The 20,554-nt window shown below is 40.2% G+C and overlaps 1 protein-coding gene across 2 annotated transcripts in view; it reads left to right on the top strand.

Annotated features, from left to right (window-relative positions):
• LOC131136692 (neuron navigator 1-like) overlaps positions 1-20,554 on the top strand; it is a 72,112-nt gene that overhangs the window by 4,827 nt on the left and 46,731 nt on the right. For both annotated transcript variants that reach the window (XM_058083845.1, XM_058083846.1), the window contains exons 4-6: positions 6,344-7,150; positions 16,635-16,737; positions 18,587-18,919. In XM_058083845.1, coding sequence (XP_057939828.1) covers positions 6,344-7,150; positions 16,635-16,737; positions 18,587-18,919 — 1,243 coding nt within the window. The remainder of the gene's footprint in view (positions 1-6,343; positions 7,151-16,634; positions 16,738-18,586; positions 18,920-20,554) is intronic.

Here is a 20,554-nt window from a genome sequence, read left to right on the forward strand (position 1 = left end):
CGAACAGCCTCAAACGGCGATGCCGTGGGGCAGGATATCCCCTCTGTGTGTTATACGCTTCCTCTGCTTCCTACCTCCTTTTGTCCTCTTCCTCCGCTTCTAAGTTTATGTAAAATGTGCATCCTTGTTCTGCATTTAGAGTCGCACGTATCGAATTTCTGTCATTTCACTTTTCGCTTCGACACTCTCAGATCACACTGATCGCGTAGTTGGACACAGAGTGGAGTGGGTGAAAGTGACGCCATGCCGTCTGCATCTTTGCATAGCATCTGGAAGTAGATTTGGACCCTTTTTTTTTGGCTAAGAAAGACAAATTATTCTGCGAGAGTCATATTTTGCGTGTAATTAAAAAATATTGTAATTCTGCATTTGTTTTTGGTAATGGTAATGGTTTTATTTCATTTGAACATGCATCAGATTCCAATTGAGTGCATCCCATAATCAGTTCCCAGTTCCACATGTCCAAAAGGAGTAGGAAGAAGCAAAGCTTATTAAATCCTACCCCTCCATCTGGTACTTTTACAATCAGTAACTGTTACATTTGTCATTAACAAATGTTTTGTAATTTAATTTAATTTAATTTAATTTAATTTAATTTAATTTAATTTAATTTAATTTAATTTAATTTAATTTAATTTAATTTAATTTAATTTAATTTAATTTTGGTTTACTTTACTTTTGGTTTACTTTACTTTTGGTTTACTTTACTTTTTGTTTACTTTACTTTAATTTTTGTTTACTTTACTTTACTTTACTTTACTTTAATTTTGGTTTACTTTACTTTACTTTAATTTTGGTTTACTTTACTTTATTTTAATTTTGGTTTACTTTACTTTACTTTAATTTTACTTTACTTTAATTTTGGTTTACTTTAATTTTGGTTTACTTTACTTTAATTTAACTTTACTTTACTTTAATTTAACTTTACTTTAATTTTGGTTTACTTTACTTTAATTTAATTTTACTTTACTTTAATTTACTTTGGTTATTTTTAGCCTTATGCATTATTTTAGCTGTTTGAAGATGAACTATATCAGCAAGTTGAAGTATTTGTGATTTTTGAAATAAGGAGTTAGTATGTTCTCTGTAGGCGGCATTATGAATTGAACAAATTTTTTGCTTTGTTCGATACTGAAATATTTCTGGCCACCTTATGTTGTATATATTTGTAATATGAGGTTTCCGGCTCATATTTTCCATTTTTAATAATGTTGTTAACTGAAGGTGCAAATGTTAGAAAATATTTGAGCGCCAGATGCAGACATCTAAAAAGCCATTGGTTTACGAGCGATTTATTTGGAGACACTCGGGCAAACAGAGTGTTGGCACCTTTCTTCACTCTGCCTGACGACTTCTCCTTTTTTTTACCTTTTGCTGTCTTTTCAATCTGTCCATTCATCCATATATCGCTATACTTAAAGTGGCTTTATTGTGGAAGTATTTCCCTTCAGTCTGAGCCAGTTTGCCAGTGTTTTCAGCTGGCGGTCGGCCCTCAAATGCCACACACAAATCCCCCGACCGACCTCCTAAAAACGTGTGTGTCTAATAACGCCGGGCCCTGGCATCCGTCAGCTTCTCTGATGTCAAGCCAGCTCGCTCGGGTATAAGTCGCGCACAATGCACAGGCACGGCGCTGTGTGCGCTAAGTAGAAAAAGAGTGTATGTTTACATCCGCTGTATATTAAAGTGATTAGGCGGTGGGGTCGGGGGGAGCGCTGGAACAAACAAGTCGCTGTGTGTCGCCAAAACACACACGTGTGGGTTTGTACGTGCCTTCTAGAACATGTTGTGTCTTTGCCCTCCTGTACCCGTACAGACCGGCCTTGTTAGCGACCATTCTCGTTAGTAACCCCAATCAGAAAGGTACAGGACCTTATGTACGGAACCTATTATCATATTAAATACTAAATATAATTGTAGGCTATTGTTTAATTCTGTTGATGTTTGAATTATTTTGGAAAAGTAAACATCGGAATTGTTCTGATACAATGAACCGATACAAAGTCAAGCTCAGTCCCGTACGGAGACAGGATGCATAAAGTCAACTGCAGATAGTTTTATTGATCGCCGCGTTGGGTATAATGACTTTAAGTAAAGGCTTATGCTTTGTCATCACTATTATCACTAATGGGATGGCTGGGGTTCCCTTAGGAGTTTTTGAAGCTGTGGTGGTGGGCTGCATGTATAGTCGACAGCCAGTACTGTACGGCTGTGGCAGGGTTATTATTATTATTATTATTATTATTATTATTACCGTATTTTTTGGATTATAAGTCGCACTTTTTTTCATAGGTTGGCTGTTCCCGGGACTTATACTCCAGAGCGACTAAAAAATGAAAAAAAAAGTTTTTTTGTGTATTTTTTTTGTGTAATTTTTTGTGTAGCTGAATAAGCATTGTGTTAGCATATCTTAAAAATCTTTAAAAAAAATTATGCGTTTTTGTTTTTGTGCGACTTTATAGTCCAGAAAATACGGTATATATGTATCATGTATTTTCCGGACTATAAGTCGCAGTTTTTTTTCATAGGTTGGCTGTTCCTGGGACTTATACTCCAGAGCGACAAAAAAATGAAATTTTTTTTTTTATTTTTTGTGTAGCTGAATAAGCATTGTCTTAGCATATCTTAAAAATCTTTTTAAAAAATTATGCATTTTTGTTCTTGTGCGACTTATACTCCGTAGCGACTTATAGTCCAGAAAATACGGTATATATGTATAATGTATTTTCCGGACTATAAGTCGCAGTTTTTTTCATAGGTTGGCTGTTCCTGGGACTTATACTCCAGAGCGACTTATAAATGAAAAAACTGTTTATGTTACATAAACACTGGACACCTTTTCTGTTCATGTTTATTTTTTGTGTAGCTTAATAAGCATTGTGTTAGCATATCTTAAAAATCTTTTAAAAAAATTATGCATTTTTGTTCTTGTGCGACTTATACTCCGGAGTGACTTATAGTCCAGAAAATACGGTATATATGTATAATGTATTTTCCGGACTATAAGTCGCAGTTTTTTTCATAGGTTGGCTGTTCCTGGGACTTATACTCCAGAGCGACTAAAAAATGAAAAAACTGTTAATGTTACATAAACACTGGACACCTTTTCTGTTTATGTTTATTTTTTGTGTAGCTGAATTAGCATTGTGTTAGCATATATTACACTTATTTAGCCTGTTCTATATTCTTTTATTGTTTATTTTAACTTGACTCCCAAGAGGACGTAACGTCTGTTTTGGTAACGTAGTTTGGAAAATAAATTCCCCGCAAAAAATGCGACTTATACTCCAGTACGACTTCATTCATTCATTCATTCATTTTCTACCGCTTATCCGAGGCGGGATACACCCTTGGACCGGTGGCCAGCCAATCACAAGGCACATATAGACAAACAACCATTCACACTCACATTCATACCTATGGACAATTTGGAGTCGCTAATTAACCTAGCATGTTTTTGGAATGTGGAGTACCCGGAAAAAAACATGCAAACTCCACACAAAGATGGCTGAGGGTGGAATTGAACCCTGTGAGGTCTGCGTGCTAACCACTCGACCACCGTGCAGCCCCTTATGTATGTTTTTTTTTACCTAATTATGCATTTTTGGCATTGTGCGACTTATATTTCGGAGCGACTTATACTCCAGAAAAATACAAAAAAATATTTGTTTTTATTTATTTATGTTTATGTTTTTATTTTATTTCGGTACACTCTGAAAAATCTAATCATATCTCAACCTAACCAATATATCGAAAATCCAAGATGAGATATTTCTTACCAGAAGCAAAGTATCTCCATGATGGGATGTCCAGTGTGATGAAGGAACATCATTGAACGTGCAGGACCACAACTTAATCCCTGGATGGGGCCTTCTCAGGCCTTGTCTCATCGATGTGACACATTTGGAGAAACGCACACAAACACACACACACACACACACACATTGAAGAGACCGAAATATCTCCACCGACACCCACACAAGACTTGTTCTAAACCAGCACGTTATCACCATGGCTGTTCTTGAGAGTCGGATGAGCTCGTCCAGTCGTAGCTTAATGGGCCTGTGTATGTACTGTAGTGGATGTGGACGGCTGTGGATTTGTAGTACAGACGGATGGACAGACAGGAAGGCAGGAAATGGAGATGAGTGGATTGTTGATGTGATGCAGGTGGGGCTTCTGGAGATGAGTTCAGGGTCTGACGGCTGCTACTTAAAGCTAAATTACAGCTCTGGGGTTCTTTGTGTATTCGGTATTGGTATAGGCATATCCTAATCTTAAAAATATGAAAATTGAAGATAATCACGGCACAGTGGTCAAGTGGTTAGCGCGCAGACCTCACAGCAAGTAGACCAGGGTTCAATTCCACCCTCGGCCATCTCTGTGTGAAGTTTGCATGTTCTCCCTGCGTGGGTTTTCTCCGGTTTCCTCCCACATTCCAAAAACATGCTAGGTTAATTAGCGACTCCAAATTGTCCATAGGTATGAATGTGAGTGTGAATGGTTGTTTGTCTATATGTGCCCTGTGATTGGCTGGCCACCAGTCCAGGGTGCACCTCTTGCCCAAAGACAGCTGGGATAGGCTCCAGCACCCCCTGTGACCCTCGTGAGTAAAAGCGGTAGAAAATGAATAAATTAATGAATCCTACTTGGTTGCACAGCGGTCGAGTGGTTAGCGCGCAGACCTCACAGCTAGGAGACCAGGGTTCAATTCCACCCTCGGCCATCTCTGTGTAGGAGTTTGCATGTTCTCCCCCGTGCATGCGTGGGTTTTCTCCGGGTACTCCGGTTTCCTCCCACATTCCAAAAAAACATGCTAGGTTAATTAGCCACTCCAAATTGTCCATAGGTATGAATGTGAGTGTGAATGGTTGTTTGTCTATATGTGCCCTGTGATTGGCTGGCCACTAGTCTCACTCCTAAAGACAGCTGGGATAGGCTCCAGCACCCCCGCGACCCTCGTGAGTAAAAGCGGTAGAAAATGAATAAATTAATGAATCCTACTTGGTTGCACGGCGGTCGAGTGGTTAGCGCGCAGACCTCACAGCTAGGAGACCAGGGTTCAATTCCACCCTCGGCCATCTCTGTGTGGAGTTTGCATGTTCTCCCCGTGCATGCGTGGGTTTTCTCCGGGTACTCCGGTTTCCTCCCACATTCCAAAAAAACATGCTAGGTTAATTAGCCACTCCAAATTGTCCATAGGTATGAATGTGAGTGTGAATGGTTGTTTGTCTATATGTGCCCTGTGATTGGCTGATTGGCGACTAGTCCAGGGTGTACCCTGCCTCTCGCCTGAAGACAGCTGGGATAGGCTCCAGCACCCCCCCGAGGAAAAGCGGTAAAAAATGAATGAATGAATGAAAATAATCACTTGTGGGCTTCCTGTCGTTAACACACTTAACAAAATCTGCATGTGTATATGCATAAGTGTGCAAATGTGATTATGACGGATTAGACGTGCAAGCGTGTGGGGTGGGGGGGGGGGTCTTTGCAATATTTGACATATTTGGGGGGGGGTCATTATTACAGTCACAAGTTTATCGTCAGAATATCCCGACTGGATGTGATAGAAAATAAGCTGTTATATATAAGTTTAATAATAATAATAATAAATATTATTATAATATATAATAATAAAATAAATAAATAAAAAAATAATATAAATAAAAAATAATAAAATAAATAATAATATTATAAAATATATATATATATATAATATATATAAAATATATAAAAAATAATAATAATAATAATAAAAAAAATAAAATAATAAATAATAAAAAAAAATAAGTATAAATAAGCTTCATAATATTTTGCCAAAATCTTTCTGTTTGCCCTGCGTAGCATAGCATAGCATTTGTGGTTTGAGAGCGAGAGAGAGCGAGAGAGAGCGAGTGTGAGAGGGGAGGGATAAGGAGGGAGGGATGAATCAGCCAGTGGGAGGAGGACAGAACAGCGAGACAACAAGAAAGAAGGGAACCAGAGCAGAGGATGGAGAAGGAGAAGGCGGGTGAATGAGCCAGCGGGGGTAGGTTTATTCCTAAATGGCCAAGTAAAGGACAAGGGGGGGGGGTGTCTCCTGTCGGTCGCAGGAAGGGGATGCAGAGCAGAAAGGACTGCGTTTTGTTCCCGGAGCTCTATTGTCGTCTGTGACGTTCTTGTATCGGACCGATGTCTGCACATCCATGGATTGCGAGATGTAAGTAAGGAACGTTTGGAAATCCGTCGGATGTCGCTCAGCGGGGGTGTCCGCAAACCGAATTATCACAGTCTTTAGTCACATCGCTTATTTTATTCCTCTCGCGTGTATCAGAGCATGCTCCTGTTGTTTGGCTCTCCGCAGGAGGGATGCTGGAGGCTAACGTGGCTAACGTCGTCATGACAGCAAAGTCAAGAGACCCGGACCTCAGGACTCCCGTTGTCTCCAACCAGAATTCTCCATCCCAGTCCATGGCCTCGAGGAAACCCCCGGCAAAACCATCTTCTCTACCCCAGGGACCCCCACGTCCCTCCAGGTCGGAGCTGAAAGTCTACCGACCGACGACCGGCTCCATTCCCGTTCCCGTCCCGAATCCATCCAAGCTCCGCAAACAGCGTTCACTCGGTAATTTATGTGTTCTCACCGACGCCGAGAAGAAACTGCACCTGTCCCAGACTCCCAGGTGGAATGACGACTGCGGTCAGTCCGGTACCGGCACCAACAAAACAGGGAAGACCAAAACAATTCAGGATCTGAGCGGGAAATCTTCGTTATCCAGAACACTTTCAAAGTCCGAACAGTCCCTTTTCCAGGGAAAACCCAAACCTTTTAACTCACAATCTGTGACATCGAATTTGGGGAAACCGAGTCGAATCCCAGCACCGGGAAAACCACGTGGCCCTTTTGCCGAGGTCAAGCCTATCAGCAAGACCTCTGAGATTGATCCGATTCCAGGACCAGGACTTACTGAACACACAGTTAAGAACAATGCTACACTAAGTACCGGGGACAATGAGAAGAAAGAAAGATCTGCTTCGGTTTTGAACCAGGACAAGAAAGAACGGAACACGGTAGAGGAAGAAGAGGATAAGAACTTTTTGAAGGTGGACCCGGAGTTAGTGGTGACAGTTCTGGGGGACCTGGAGCAGCTCTTGTTCAGCCAAATACTCGGTGAGTCCACTATTTTCTTGGCGTACTACGCATGGGGTTATCGGTTATCGGTTGCGGTTCTGCGGTTCTGCGGTTCTGCGGTTCTGCGGTTCTGCGTATGATACAAAGATGGACGCCATCGCTATGTAGAAATCCCTGCAAACGACGCACCGCCAGAAGACGTTTTACGTCGTTTTCAATTACGATTTTTACTACTTTAGCCCAAAAAGTCAACATCGTTGATTCATTAACGAGCATTGAAGTCATTTGAAGTAATTTGGGCGGCACGGCGGTCTGGTGGTTAGTGCGCAGACCTCACAGCTAGGAGACCAGGGTTCGGTCCCCGCCCTCGGCCATCTCTGTGTGGAGTTTGCATGTTCTCCCCGTGCATGCGTGGGTTTTCTCCGGGTACTCCGGTTTCCTCCCACATTCCAAAAACATGCTAGGTTAATTAGCGACTCCAAATTGTCCATAGGTATGAATGTGAGTGTGAATGGTTGTTTGTCTATATGTGCCCTGTGATTGGCTGGCCACCAGTCCAGGGTGTACCCCGCCTCTCGCCCGAAGAAGACAGCTGGGATAGGCTCCAGCACCCCCCGCGTCCCTCGTGAGGATAAGCGATAGAAAATGAATGAATGAATGAATGAGTTCTCCTCTTATTTTGTGTGGAAGTGGTAACTTTTTGGCTTCTTATTTTGTCTTTCCCCACCCTCGGCCATCTCTGTGTGGAGTTTGCATGTTCTCCCCGTGAATGTGTGGGTTTCCTCCCAGATTCCAAAAACATGCTAGGTTAATTAGCGACTCCAAATTGTCCATAGGTATGAATGTGAGTGTGAATGGTTGTTTGTCTATATGTGCCCTGTGATTGGCTGGCGAGCAGTCCAGGGTGTACCCCAGCCTCTCGCCCGAAGACAGCTGGGATAGGCTCCAGCACCCCCCGCGACCCTCGTGAGGAAAAAGCGGTAGAAAATGAATGAATGAATGAATGAAGTAATTTGTTGTCATTTGTGTATACATCAAGTACACTCAGTACTTCCTAAATAAAACAACTACATATGTCAGGCTCTCGTCACAGCGCCCCCCCCCCCCCCCCCCCCCCGCAACTCCCTCGCACCGTCACGCCCTCCCACCCCACCACGCCCCCAATGTCAATTCATCTCCAGGCTATACTGACAGATGGTCACCAACTAGCCTCCGCCCCCCCCCTGATCTTACCCTCCTTACCTCCTGCTGTCGTGTCACCGCTAGCAACGTTTGCGAGGAAAGACGGGGAATGTAACGCGAGTGGGAGGTGCTAGAAATGGGCGGGTACTTAGCATGCAAGCACACACGCAATGAGATAATAAGCCATCCCACACAAATTTATTTTCATTTTTGCAAAATGTGAGGAAAAATTGCAGCGCATAATGTTCATTAAAATGTGCATTATTTTGTGTCATATGATGACATTATTTGTCTGTATTCTGCTATTATTGTTTGCTCTTTTTACTCACCGCCCCGTCACATAATCCCACAAAATCCCAGCTTGTGTAGTCTCCTTGCCTCCTCCTGAGGTTCCACAGAGGTTTGACCTTGCTCTGTGTTAAAGTCCTGGCCACACCTTTGGATGCTACCAATGTAGAGAGAGGAGAGAAAGCAGGAAGTAAATGGTGGTGGTAACGCGGACATTGTACTTTTTATTGTGTGTAGCTGATCTATAGGAGTCAACAACTCAATACAAAGGGCAGAAAATTAGCATGATAAGCATTTTCAAGGTGGCTAAATGAATGAAAATACGAATATATAAGGCATTCCAAAGACGTGATATGAAGTGTAATACAATATCTTTAAGAAGCCGGGGAAGTCAGCTGCCTATAGTTTAAATTTTTAAATTTTTAAATTTTTAAATTTTTAAATTTTTAAATTTTTAAATTTTTAAATTTTTAAATTTTTAAATTTTTAAATTTTTAAATTTTTAAATTTTGAATTTTTAAATTTTTACATTTTTTTTAATTTTTAATTGTTTAATTTTTAATTGTTTAATTTTTAATTGTTTAATGTTTTATTTTCTCAGTTTTTATTTTTTTAAAAGATTTTTTTTTTTATATATATATTTAATTATAAACTTCAATTACAAAACAGTATAAAAGCAGAATTACAGGAACATAAAAGTGCAATTCTACAGAACAATATCACCATAAATAAGAAAAAGTAAATAACAAAGAAAGGAGTGTGCGAGGGATATTGCTTGAAAATAAAATAATAAATAAATAAAATCAATAATAAATAATAAAAACAATAAAAAAAACTTGAGCTTGTTCTTCATATGAATTGTTTCATAGAACGTTCTCCAATGTATGAAAGGGAAAGAGCTAGACGTGAGCTAGCTAACAATGCACACCATTGGCACACACTTCGACTATGAAGCATTGCCAGGAGTCAGTAATAATTTTTACATGTTTAAATGTTTAAATGTTTAAATGTTTAAATTTTTAATTTTTTACATTTTTTTATTTTTTTATTTTTTTATTTTTTTATTTTTTTATTTTTTTACATTTTTTATTTTTTTATTTTTTTATTTTTTAAATATATATTTTATTACAAACTCCAATTACAAAACAGTATAGTACAGTACAAACAGAATTACTTAATTCTGTTAATTGCTTAACTTTATCTTGACCTTAGCCTGTAGTCATTTCCTGTTAGCTTGCGGCGTTGGAACGGGTTGCTCCGTTCTGCACGCATCTTGTGATGCATAAACTATGACAAATATCCTTTCCAGACAAGCCCTTACCAAGAAACGTCATAGCTAGCATTTCTGCACTAGCAACTTCCTGAGTATCCGGCTGTCACTTACTGTATATAACGCCGGATGATGCATTGGCTAACCTTTACGTGACCTCCAAAATGAATGATTGGCATAATTTTTATGGAATGTTACACTGGCTGCTGGCCAATGAAAAGAATTTAAACCTCACATGTCTTCTTTTAATGACACCTCGGGGTCCCATCCGGCAACCCCCTCCACCCTCAAGCAGTTTCTTTCTTAGCACGGGGGGGGCCTCCGCGGATCCGTTCCAAGACTCGGCAAGCGCTCGGATTAGTCTGCATAAAGATTATGAAAAGATTTGACTAATCACAGATCTATGATGCTGAAAAAGGGCCATCAAGTTTAAAGTGAATTACTGATTAAATCCTTAATTCCTAAAGGACATCTGTTTGGATGGAGGTTTTGGGTTTTAGGTGGAATTTGACTTTACGAAGGATCACATGGAAGATACTGGTTAGGTTAAAAGATTAGAAGTGTTTAATTTCACTCATTGGATGAGTCCGTGAACGTGAATCGGGGTCTGTGCGGACTCGCTAGTTGCTAAATGCTAAATACGAATAATAGTCAAAGACAATGAAGAGCTTGCAACCAAAAGGCGCTAAATCCAATTTTCACTAAATTGCATGTTTTTCATGAGTTTATTAGACCTCTGTCATGTGTATCCAAATCACATCATTTTAAAAAAATATGAAAAAAAAGTGATATGAAATTTATGCTTTCAACCAAAAGGCGCTATTTCCATTTCAGATTTCAACCAAAAGGCGCTAAATCCGAAAAAAAAAAAATTAAAAAAAAATATATAAAATACATGGTGTGTGCAGAATTTTTATAGCATGCATTTTTATGACCTATATTGATAGCTCTTTCATTTGCAATACAGACTTGATGACCAAATAGATTGATATGTGCGTAATTAAAAATCATTGATTTTCTCGAAATGGATTTAGCGCCTTTTGGTTGCAAGCAACTTGAAATGTCTTGAAAGGTCGCCGTAAATGCCAACGTGTGCGTCCTGCATCCTCGGCAGCTGCCTGCAGAACAATAAACCCTTCAGAGAAATTGTTAAAAAAAAAACACAAAAAAAAACACACACACACACCGAGTACAGAAACAGGAAATGACACACTTTCTTGCTTATACTAATCCCCGTTATTACACTTTAAGGACAGGACACGGTCCCGTCAAGGAAGTAGCGACATACCAAATACAAAAATTCAGAATTTCCGTCCTTCCTACTCCTTTTCAACGCATTCGTTTTTTTTTTTTTGCGAGGTAACGACAGGCGACGTTCTGTCACCACTCGGAAAACAAAGAAGATATTTATGGGTCACACAATCGGGCCCATACACAATATGAATGCATGCGTCATATCGTACAAGTCCTACCAGAGGTTGTGTATTCTGTGTGTGTGTGTGTGTGTGTGTGTGTGTGTGTGTGTGTGTGTTTACAATGCATTGTAGTGTGTGTGTGTGTGTGTGTGTGTGTGTGTGTGTGTGGAGCCATTGCATTAATGCTGTCTGCTTCCTGCCATCCTCCTACAAAATTATATTAGTGCACTTCTTGTTTTTGTCTCATCAGCACTTGCACAACACACCACACAAGTACTGTATGTACTGTATATATATATATATATATATATATATTTTATATATATATATATATACAGTCATTAATATTTCATTCATTAATTTTCTACCGCTTTTTCCTCACAAGGGTCGCAGGGGTGCTGGAGCCTATCCCAGCTGTCTTCAGGCAAGAGGCGGGGTCCACCCTTGGACTGGTGGCCACCAGCCAATCACAGGGCACATATAGACAAACAACCATTCACACTCACATTCATACCTATGGACAATTTGGAGTCGCTAATTAACCTAGCATGTTTTTTTTTTGGAAATGTGGGAGGAAACCGGAGTATAGACCGAGGGTGGAATTGAACCCTGGTCTCCTAGCTGCGAGGTCTAACCACACGACCGCCGTGCCGCCTGTAGTAATATTATATAATGATATTTGACAAAAGAACTATTAATGGGGCGGCACGGCGGTCGAGTGGTTAGCGAGCAGACCTCACAGCTAAGAGACCAGGGTTCAATTCCACCCTCTGTGTAGGAGTTTGCATGTTCTCCCCGTGCATGCGTGGGTTTTCTCCGGGTACTCCGGTTTCCTCCCACATTCCAAAAAACATGCTAGGTTAATTAGCGACTCCAAATTGTCCATAGGTATGAATGTGAGTGTGAATGGTTGTTTGTCTATATGTGCCCTGTGATTGGCTGGCCACCAGTCTCACTCCCGAAGATAGGCTCCAGCACCCCCCACGACCCTCGTAGAAAATGAATGAATGAATATTACTACATAACCCTTGAGGGCTCTTTAAATGGGACCTATTATGCTCATTTTTCGACCCTTTGTATTGAGTTGTGGACTCCTATAGAGCAGCTACACACAATAACCAGCACAGAATATGTTTTAGGTTTTCCAGAATCTGCACCTATTCCAGCTGTATTTCCTTTGATTTGTGCTTAAAGCCAAATTAATTTATTCCACCCACGCTGTGATTGGTCACACGCCCAAAGTGCTTCTTAACTATGAACCATATAAGGAAATCCACCCCACTGTGACATCACAAAGGAACAGTTTTACCACGCCTTTTGAAAGCGAGCGTTTTGAGCCATCCCAAATCTGAAACTTTGGCATAGTTTAACACGAGAATACAACATTCTTATTACATTTATAGGTCAGAAATGTGGAAAAAGCATAATAGGTCCGCAAAGCGTGGGGATGGGTTGGGGGTTGGGGTGGATGTGTCGATTTATGCAGCAGACACAGTCCGGCAGCTGAAATGACCCCCTCATAAAGTTCTGTTCAATACAACAATACTTAGCATACGTATAGTTGGTTGGCTGATTACACTTGGCCAAATTACACTTTATTATGAAAAAGGAAAAGGATATTAAATGTCATTGTCATATGGTGCAGTGAATAACATTACTTCAATCAAAAGGATTACAATGAGTACAATGGGCGAATGAGTTAAGAAAGTAATCCAAACCTCCATGACCTTGCGTGAAAAAAATATTTCACTTTTTTTTTTATTATTTTCTCCCTTGATAATAAAAAAAAAAATCTATTTAAAGACGGGATTTTGTGTTCAGTTGCGTTCTCGTTGACTCATATTGAAATTCAGAAACATTTAAGTATGACAAATAATAAATCAGCAATGCATTTTTCCACACCGCTGTATGTAGGCCACACTGTGATGAATTCTTTGTATTCACTCTCACTCTGTTCTATTTGTGTATTTGTCTTATGATGGCTCTCAGATAAAAGCGTCCATTGTGGTTGGATGCTTGGTGTGCTGTATCCCAGATTCATGTTATGATGCTAGTGTGATTAGCAAATATCAAATATATCATATTTCATTCTTAGACGGCATGTCAATGAAGTTTTGTTAAAAAGAGAACCTATTATGCTCATTTTTTTACCCTTTGTATTGAGTTTTGGACTCCTGTAGAGCAGGTACACACAATAACCGGCACAGAAAACCTTTGAGATTTTTCAGAATCTGCACCTATTCCTCGGATTTGTGATTCCCACTCAAATTGTTTTCATTTAAACTACGAACCCCACTTTCTAATTTCATGGGTATACATAGGAATTCAAAATAAATGAATAATATTCCGAGAGTTAATTGAAAAGTGTTTAGGAGCTAACGGCTTACCGTGTATGAACTCAAGAGTGATAAGGTAGCAACGCTAGTGCGGTGGCGCGCTAGCAACCTCGCCTACCCGAGTAAGAGCGCTCATTGTCGGACACACTTTGTCAGCGGCGCCGTTGATCCGGTGGAGCTCAGAAGCTAAACATGTCTGAAATTAATACACTTTTCCCGGTGCTTTTCCCGCGCTGCTTTTAGCTTTAGCGACAGTTTAGCGGATATTTTACCTTCATGTTCCCGTGTGAAATATTGTTGACGGATAAAAAATATTTTTCTCTATATGGAAATCACCAAATATAATAACTTTTGCCTGAGCTTGTTTCGTGAACAGAGTAGCAGAGCTTAAGGGAGGGCAGCCACGCCCATATAAGAGTCTCTCTGTGACATCACAAAGGTGCAGTTTTACCACACCTTCTGAAACAGAGCGTTTTGAGTCATCCAAACTTTTTTCAGGTCTCACTTTAAAACCTCATAAACCTCATTTACTGAAACTTTGGCATCGTTTAACACGAGAATACAACATTCTAACTACGTTCATAAGTCGGAAAAGTGGAAAAAAACAAAGTATTGACTTCCTTTCTGCTTAAGGAGGTCAACATTTTTTTATCATCTCAAACGTTTTCATCGTTCTTAATAACTTTTAAGCAGATAAGGCTGAGGTTAAGGCGATACGGCACGTTTATTCATGTGTGTACATTTGCACTTTGTCCAGCATGTAGTGCCAGGTCTGAGCTGGAAGGATTAAAAAAAGACGTTTTGTAGGTCTTATGGTAGTTCTAAATTCATCACCATGCCTTCAATCTGTCAAGTCTGTCAAGCGTGCGTTTGAAGTGTTTTTGCCAAAAGACTTGGTTGGCACGTTGCGTGTTTATCAGCGTAAGAGGCTCTCCAGGAATGACCGTATCAAACTGTGAGTTGGGTTGATCTGTTGATTTCATCTGACATTTTACCGTGATTTTACGTGATTTTACCCCCGAAAGAACGAGGAAATATTTTAGTCACGGTTCAAAAATGTTTTCGATGAAATTCTTACCCGATTTTAAATGGATTAGGGATTTGAATGGGTGAGCTGCCCCTTTTCCAAACATGTGCACCGTCCCTAACGGTTTTGTCATGGGAAGTTAGCTGTTCTCAAATGCTACACACAGAGGAAATATTGTGGTGTAGTCACGGATTCCGCGTGATCCTGGTATGCTCCAAGGTTGGGATATCTACTGTAGCTCCATCTGGGTGAAACAGTGGAGCCTTTTATATGTTTGTGTTTGCATGTGTGTGTGTGTGTGTGTGTGTGTGTGTGTGTGTTTATGCAAGGAGGTGGATGCTCATTGGGTGCATTCTTGTCTGTTTGTCCGGCGTTCCCGAATTCCTCAAGGTTTTGGATGTTGAGGGCTGACTTGTGTCTTCAACATTGCATGGAAGTTGGGAAAAGTTTTGCATTGCCAGCCTGGTTCTGGTGAACGTTGGCCTCCGCCAAGGCTGACGTTTGTCACTGATTCTGTTCATAATTTTCATGAACAGAATTTCTAGGCGCAGCCGAAGCGTCGAGGGAGTCCGGTTCGGTGGCTTTTGGATCTCATCTCTGCTCTTTGCGGATGAAATCACAATCAATGAAATGACAAGTGAATCCTTAAATATGAGCTAGCTAACAATGCACACCATTGGCACGCCACCTATTTTGACTATGAAGCATTGCCAGGAGTAAATCAAACTTGGATCTGCTGAACTTTGGCCTCCGCCAAGGCTGCCGTTTGTCACTGATTCTGTTCATAATTTTCATGAACAGAATTTCTAGGCGCAGCCGAAGTGTCGAGGGAGTCCGGTTCGGTGGCCTTCGGATCTCATCTCTGCTCTTTGCGGATGATATCACAATCAATGAAATGACAAGTGAATCCTTAAATATGAGCTAGCTAACAATGCACACCATTGGCACACATCTATAGTAAATCGAGCCTGATTCTGGTAAACGTTGGCGTCCGCCAAGGCTGCCGTTTGTCACTGATTCTGTTCATAATGGTCATGAACAGAATTTCTAGGCGCAGCCGAAGTGTCGAGGGAGTCTGGTTCGGTGGCCTTAGGATCTCATCTCTGCTCTTTGTGGATGATATGGCAAAAATCACAAGTGAATCCTTAAATATGAGCTAGCTAACAATGCACACCATTGGCACAACACCTATTTCGACTATGAAACATTGCCAGGAGTAAATCGAGCCCGATTCTGGTAAACGTTGGCCTCCCCCAAGGCTGATGTTTGTCACTGATTCTGTTCATAATTTTTATGAACAGAATTTCTAGGCGCAGCTGAAGTGTCGAGGGAGTCCGGTTCGGTGGCCTTAGGATCTCATCTCTGCTCTTTGCGGATGATATCACAATCAATGAAATCACAAGTGAATCCTTAAATATAAGCTAGCTAACAATGCACACCATTGGCACACCACCTATTTCGACTATAAACCCCTCTAATAAAACCTCTCAGTCCGGTCTACCAGAATTCCTTAGTCCCATTTCTCCTGCTAATACGCTCCATAGCAGCAAGCTAAGCGCTACTGTTGCTAATTCCTTATTGTGGTATCTGTTGTGGTATCGCTGCCCCGGGAAAACACACACAAAACACAAACTGTAAATAAACTACTGCATTGCTCAGCACAGCAGGACGCTTTGCCATCCAATAATAATAATAATAATATTACAGTATAATAATTGGGAGTGAGACAAATGTCATCATGCACTTTGGTGGATTTTAAGAGCTTTTTGGTTTATTCTACAGTGGGTCAAAGTGCAATGAGGGGGCTTATCTTGATTATTTATTCTCATTATATTATCCGAGGGTAGCATAGACAGCCATTTGTCAAAGTACTTTTTCAAAGTACTACTGTATATTTCAGGGTATATTTGCGTGTTTGATTGTACCAAAAATGTCTAAAAATATTTTTTTTGTGTGTGTGTGTGTGGGGGGGGGGGGGGGGGGGTGCTTACTTGCACCGCTGCAGACCCAGAATCCCAGAGGAAGAAGACGGTGCAAAATGTCTTGGACCTGCGACAAAACCTGGAGGAAACCATGACCAGCCTGAGAGGGGTGCCACTGAGCCACAGGTTGGAAACACACACAATAACGGAAAAAAAAAAAAACGTAATAACACTGTAAGCATTCATTCGGAAAAGCGGTTGGAACTTCGCAGTGTTCCAGATTTGGGCGTGGTTCTCACCTGCATGAAATCTTAGGAGTTTTCAAAAAAAAAAAAAGCTTTTATGTTGTCGTTTTGTGCCTACTCTGCTCTCCCACAGCGGGATTAGCCGACTTCAAAGCCAACCCTGCAGATGCAGGATCACGACACACAAAACACGCAATAATACTTTGATTATGCATGTGTACTTCTCCTTTTTTTCATCGACTCGTTGAGCTTCAGGAAGTCAGCACGTCTGTAGGTTTGCGGCCTCTCGCTCGCTCTCTCTCTTTGCCCCTCAGTGGGAGTTCCCTGCATGAAGAGCAAATAAGCAGATGCTTCCCTGTGGGAATACATTTTTTTTTGCTAGTACTACAATAACCTTGTATCGCTTTTCCGTCTCCCTGGGAACATTCTACAACCTGTACAGTTAGATGGATGTATGTACAAAAAGGCTTTCAGTGGTGGATTGTTCAAGAGGAAAAACATTTCACCAATATTTTTTAATTTTCTTATTTAGGTTTTTATTTTTTTATTTGTAGGTTTTAATTTTTTATTTTTTATTTTTTATTTTTTATTTTTTATTTTTTATTTTTTATTTTTTATTTTTTATTTTTTATTTTTTATTTTTTATTTTTTATTTTTTTAATTTTTCATTTTTCATTTTTTATTTTTTATTTTTATTTTTTTATTTTATATTTTTTATTTTTTTTTTTATTTTTTATTATTATTTTTTTTTTTTTTTATTTTTTATTTTTTATTTTTTATTTTTTTAATTTTTTATTTTGTATTTTGTATTTTTTATTTTTTATTATTATTATTTTATAAATATTTAATATTTAGTATTTAATATTTAATATTTGATATTTAATATCTAATATCTAATATTTAATAATTAATCATTAATCATTGACCATTAATATTTAATATTTAATATTTAATATTTAATATTTAATATTTAATATTTAATATTTAATATTTAATATTTAATATTTAATATTTAATATTTAATATTTAATATTTAATATTTAATATTTAATATTTAATATTTAATATTTAATATTTAATATTTTTAACCATTTTTCTATATACAGTACAGACCTGATCAAAATATCAAGACCAGTTGAAAAATTGCTAGAATACGCATAATGAGGTTTTAAAGGGGACCTATTACGTTCCTTATTTTGCCCTTTGTATTGACTTGTGGACTCCTATAGAGCAAGCTACACACAATAACCAGTACAGAAAGCATTCTAGTTCTTCCAGAATCTGCGCCTATTCAGCTGTATTTCTTTGGATTTTGAAAATTTCGAAAAGTCTGTTTTAATGTATTCCGCCCACGGCCCGCCTCCGGGCACGCCCATTAGAAACATTGGAATCAGGTAGGGAATCAGGAACTCCAAACACTTGTGCGTCATGGTGGCGTCTTTAGGAATTGTAAACAAATGCGCCTTTGCCATGCGAGGCATTGCTAGCAAGTGAACACCTACTATTCCAGGGTGGGCAGAGCCGGCATCTGTGACATCACAAAGGGGCAGTGTTTACCACGCCTTCTGAAACTGAGTGTTTTGAGCCATCCCAAACTCACTTCCAAATGTGCAGACCTCATTATCTGAAACTTTGGCTTGGTTTAACACGAGAATACAACATTCTTACTACATTTATAAGTCAGAAAAGTGAAAAAATAATAATAATAATAATTTGTTGGCTTTAAGATGGTGCATTTATTGTGCGGAACATATTCATTCCATCCCTCATTTTCATTTCTCATTCCTTAGCTGCATGGAGGGGACCGTGTGCTATGACAGTGACGAAGCTGCTGCGTTTTCCATTTCCAGTCTATCCAATCGATCCTCTCCCCTGTCATGGCGTCACGGCCAAGCGAGCCCGCGTCTCCAGGCTGGCGACGCCCCGTCCGCGGTCGTCAACACCCCAACGGATCTTCCGCCGCTGCGCATCAGCCATACCTCCCGCGTTCACCTCATCGAAGCTCTGGACGACTCGGATCCGTCGCTGCTGAAAGGAGATTACCTCAGCAACAGCGACCTCGGTGGGACCAGCCCGAATGAGGATGATGAAGATGATGTCGATATCGATGATCTGGCAAATGGGTGAGTTGTATTCTCGTTATGGCCTTTAAATCATTTAAAGTTTAAATGGAACACTTTGGAAAGAACGAGCGGGCCGTATTCAAACACGTGGCGTGCCGGATGTGGCCCCCGGGCCGTAGTTTGCCCACCCCTGGGCTAAACGAACTGGTAGATTTGGTAGATTCTCTTTGACGCTTTGAAGCTTTTAGAGAACTTATTAAAAAAAAAGCGGGCGGCACGGTGGACTAGTGGTTAGCGCACAGACCTCGCAGCTAGGAGACCAGGGTTCAATTCCAACCTCGGCCATCTCTGTGTGGAGTTTGCATGTTCTCCCCGTGCATGCGTGGCTTTTCTCCGGTTTCCTCCCACATTCCAAAAACATGCTAGGTTAATTAGCCACTCCAAATTGTCCATAGGTATGAATGTGAGTGTGAATGGTTGTTTGTCTATATGTGCCCTGTGATTGGCTGGCCACCAGTCTAGCGTGTACCCCGCCTTACGCCCAAAGACAGCTGGGATAGGCTCCAGCACCCCCTCACCCCCACCCGCGACCCTCGTGAGGAAAAGAGGTAGAAAATAAATGAATGAATGAACTACAAATGTCCCATTTTCAGGTTTCAAATAGCATGCATTAGCTCCATTGTGCCACTAGAGGGCGGTGTTGTTTCAGTTTTTATCCTCTTGCCAATTTATGACTTCATTTATGCTCTTTGGGCTCATGTTTTATTGCACAACCTCATTTATTATTCACAAAGGCTCTTCTCTGGTCATGTAGAGGTCACAGTGACGTACAGTAATGCATCACAACAATACATGTATGTATATGTACACAGCAATCGAGGTACTACACGGAGAGGAAAATGTGATTGTGCAGTACAGCAAAGGTTGAATTTGAGTCACATCTGCGTGACTAAGTGGACATACAGTATAATAAGTATACCGTATCCTGTGTGTGTTTGTTTACGGTGACTGTACAACGACCCGTCTGACCCACACACACTCACACTGATACTGAGTCAGGGACCCCTCGAGTCGCTTATCCATTTCCTGTCTGCTGAGTTCCATTTCTCAGCCTCGCTGACACACATATCGTTTTCACCGTGAAGCGGCAATGCGGGGATCACAAGGAGGTCATTCCATTGAGTGTGTGAGTGGGGTTAATGTACAACACCAATGGAGGTGTGGTCCATTGTGATTGGTGGGTCTGTGTCTCCATGTCTGTTCACCGGTGAGGAATTCTGACATCTGTGAGTGCGTCACATAAATCATGGATTGGGAAAGATTCCTTGGCTTTGTTGAACAAAATCGTTGAAACATCGTTTGTCATGTCTGGAACTGTGGAGACCGATCTAATCCAGTGTTGGGATTATGTGGGACATTTAATGCACAGGTCAGAAGATGAGCAAATGGTAATGGTAATGGTAATGGTAATGGTAATGGTAATGGTAATGGTTTTATTTCATTTGAACATGCATCAGATTCCAATTGAGTGCATCCCATAATCAGTTCCCAGTTCCACATGTCCAAAAGGAGTAGGAAGAAGCAAAGCTTATTAAATCCTACCCCTCCATCTGGTACTTTTACAATCAGTAACTGTTACATTTGTTCACTTCCTGCTTTCCATAATACAGTTTGAGGTTCTTTTTTTGTTTGTTT

This window comes from Doryrhamphus excisus, chromosome 10 (assembly GCF_030265055.1).
Source record: "Doryrhamphus excisus isolate RoL2022-K1 chromosome 10, RoL_Dexc_1.0, whole genome shotgun sequence".
Lineage (NCBI taxonomy): Eukaryota > Metazoa > Chordata > Actinopteri > Syngnathiformes > Syngnathidae > Doryrhamphus > Doryrhamphus excisus.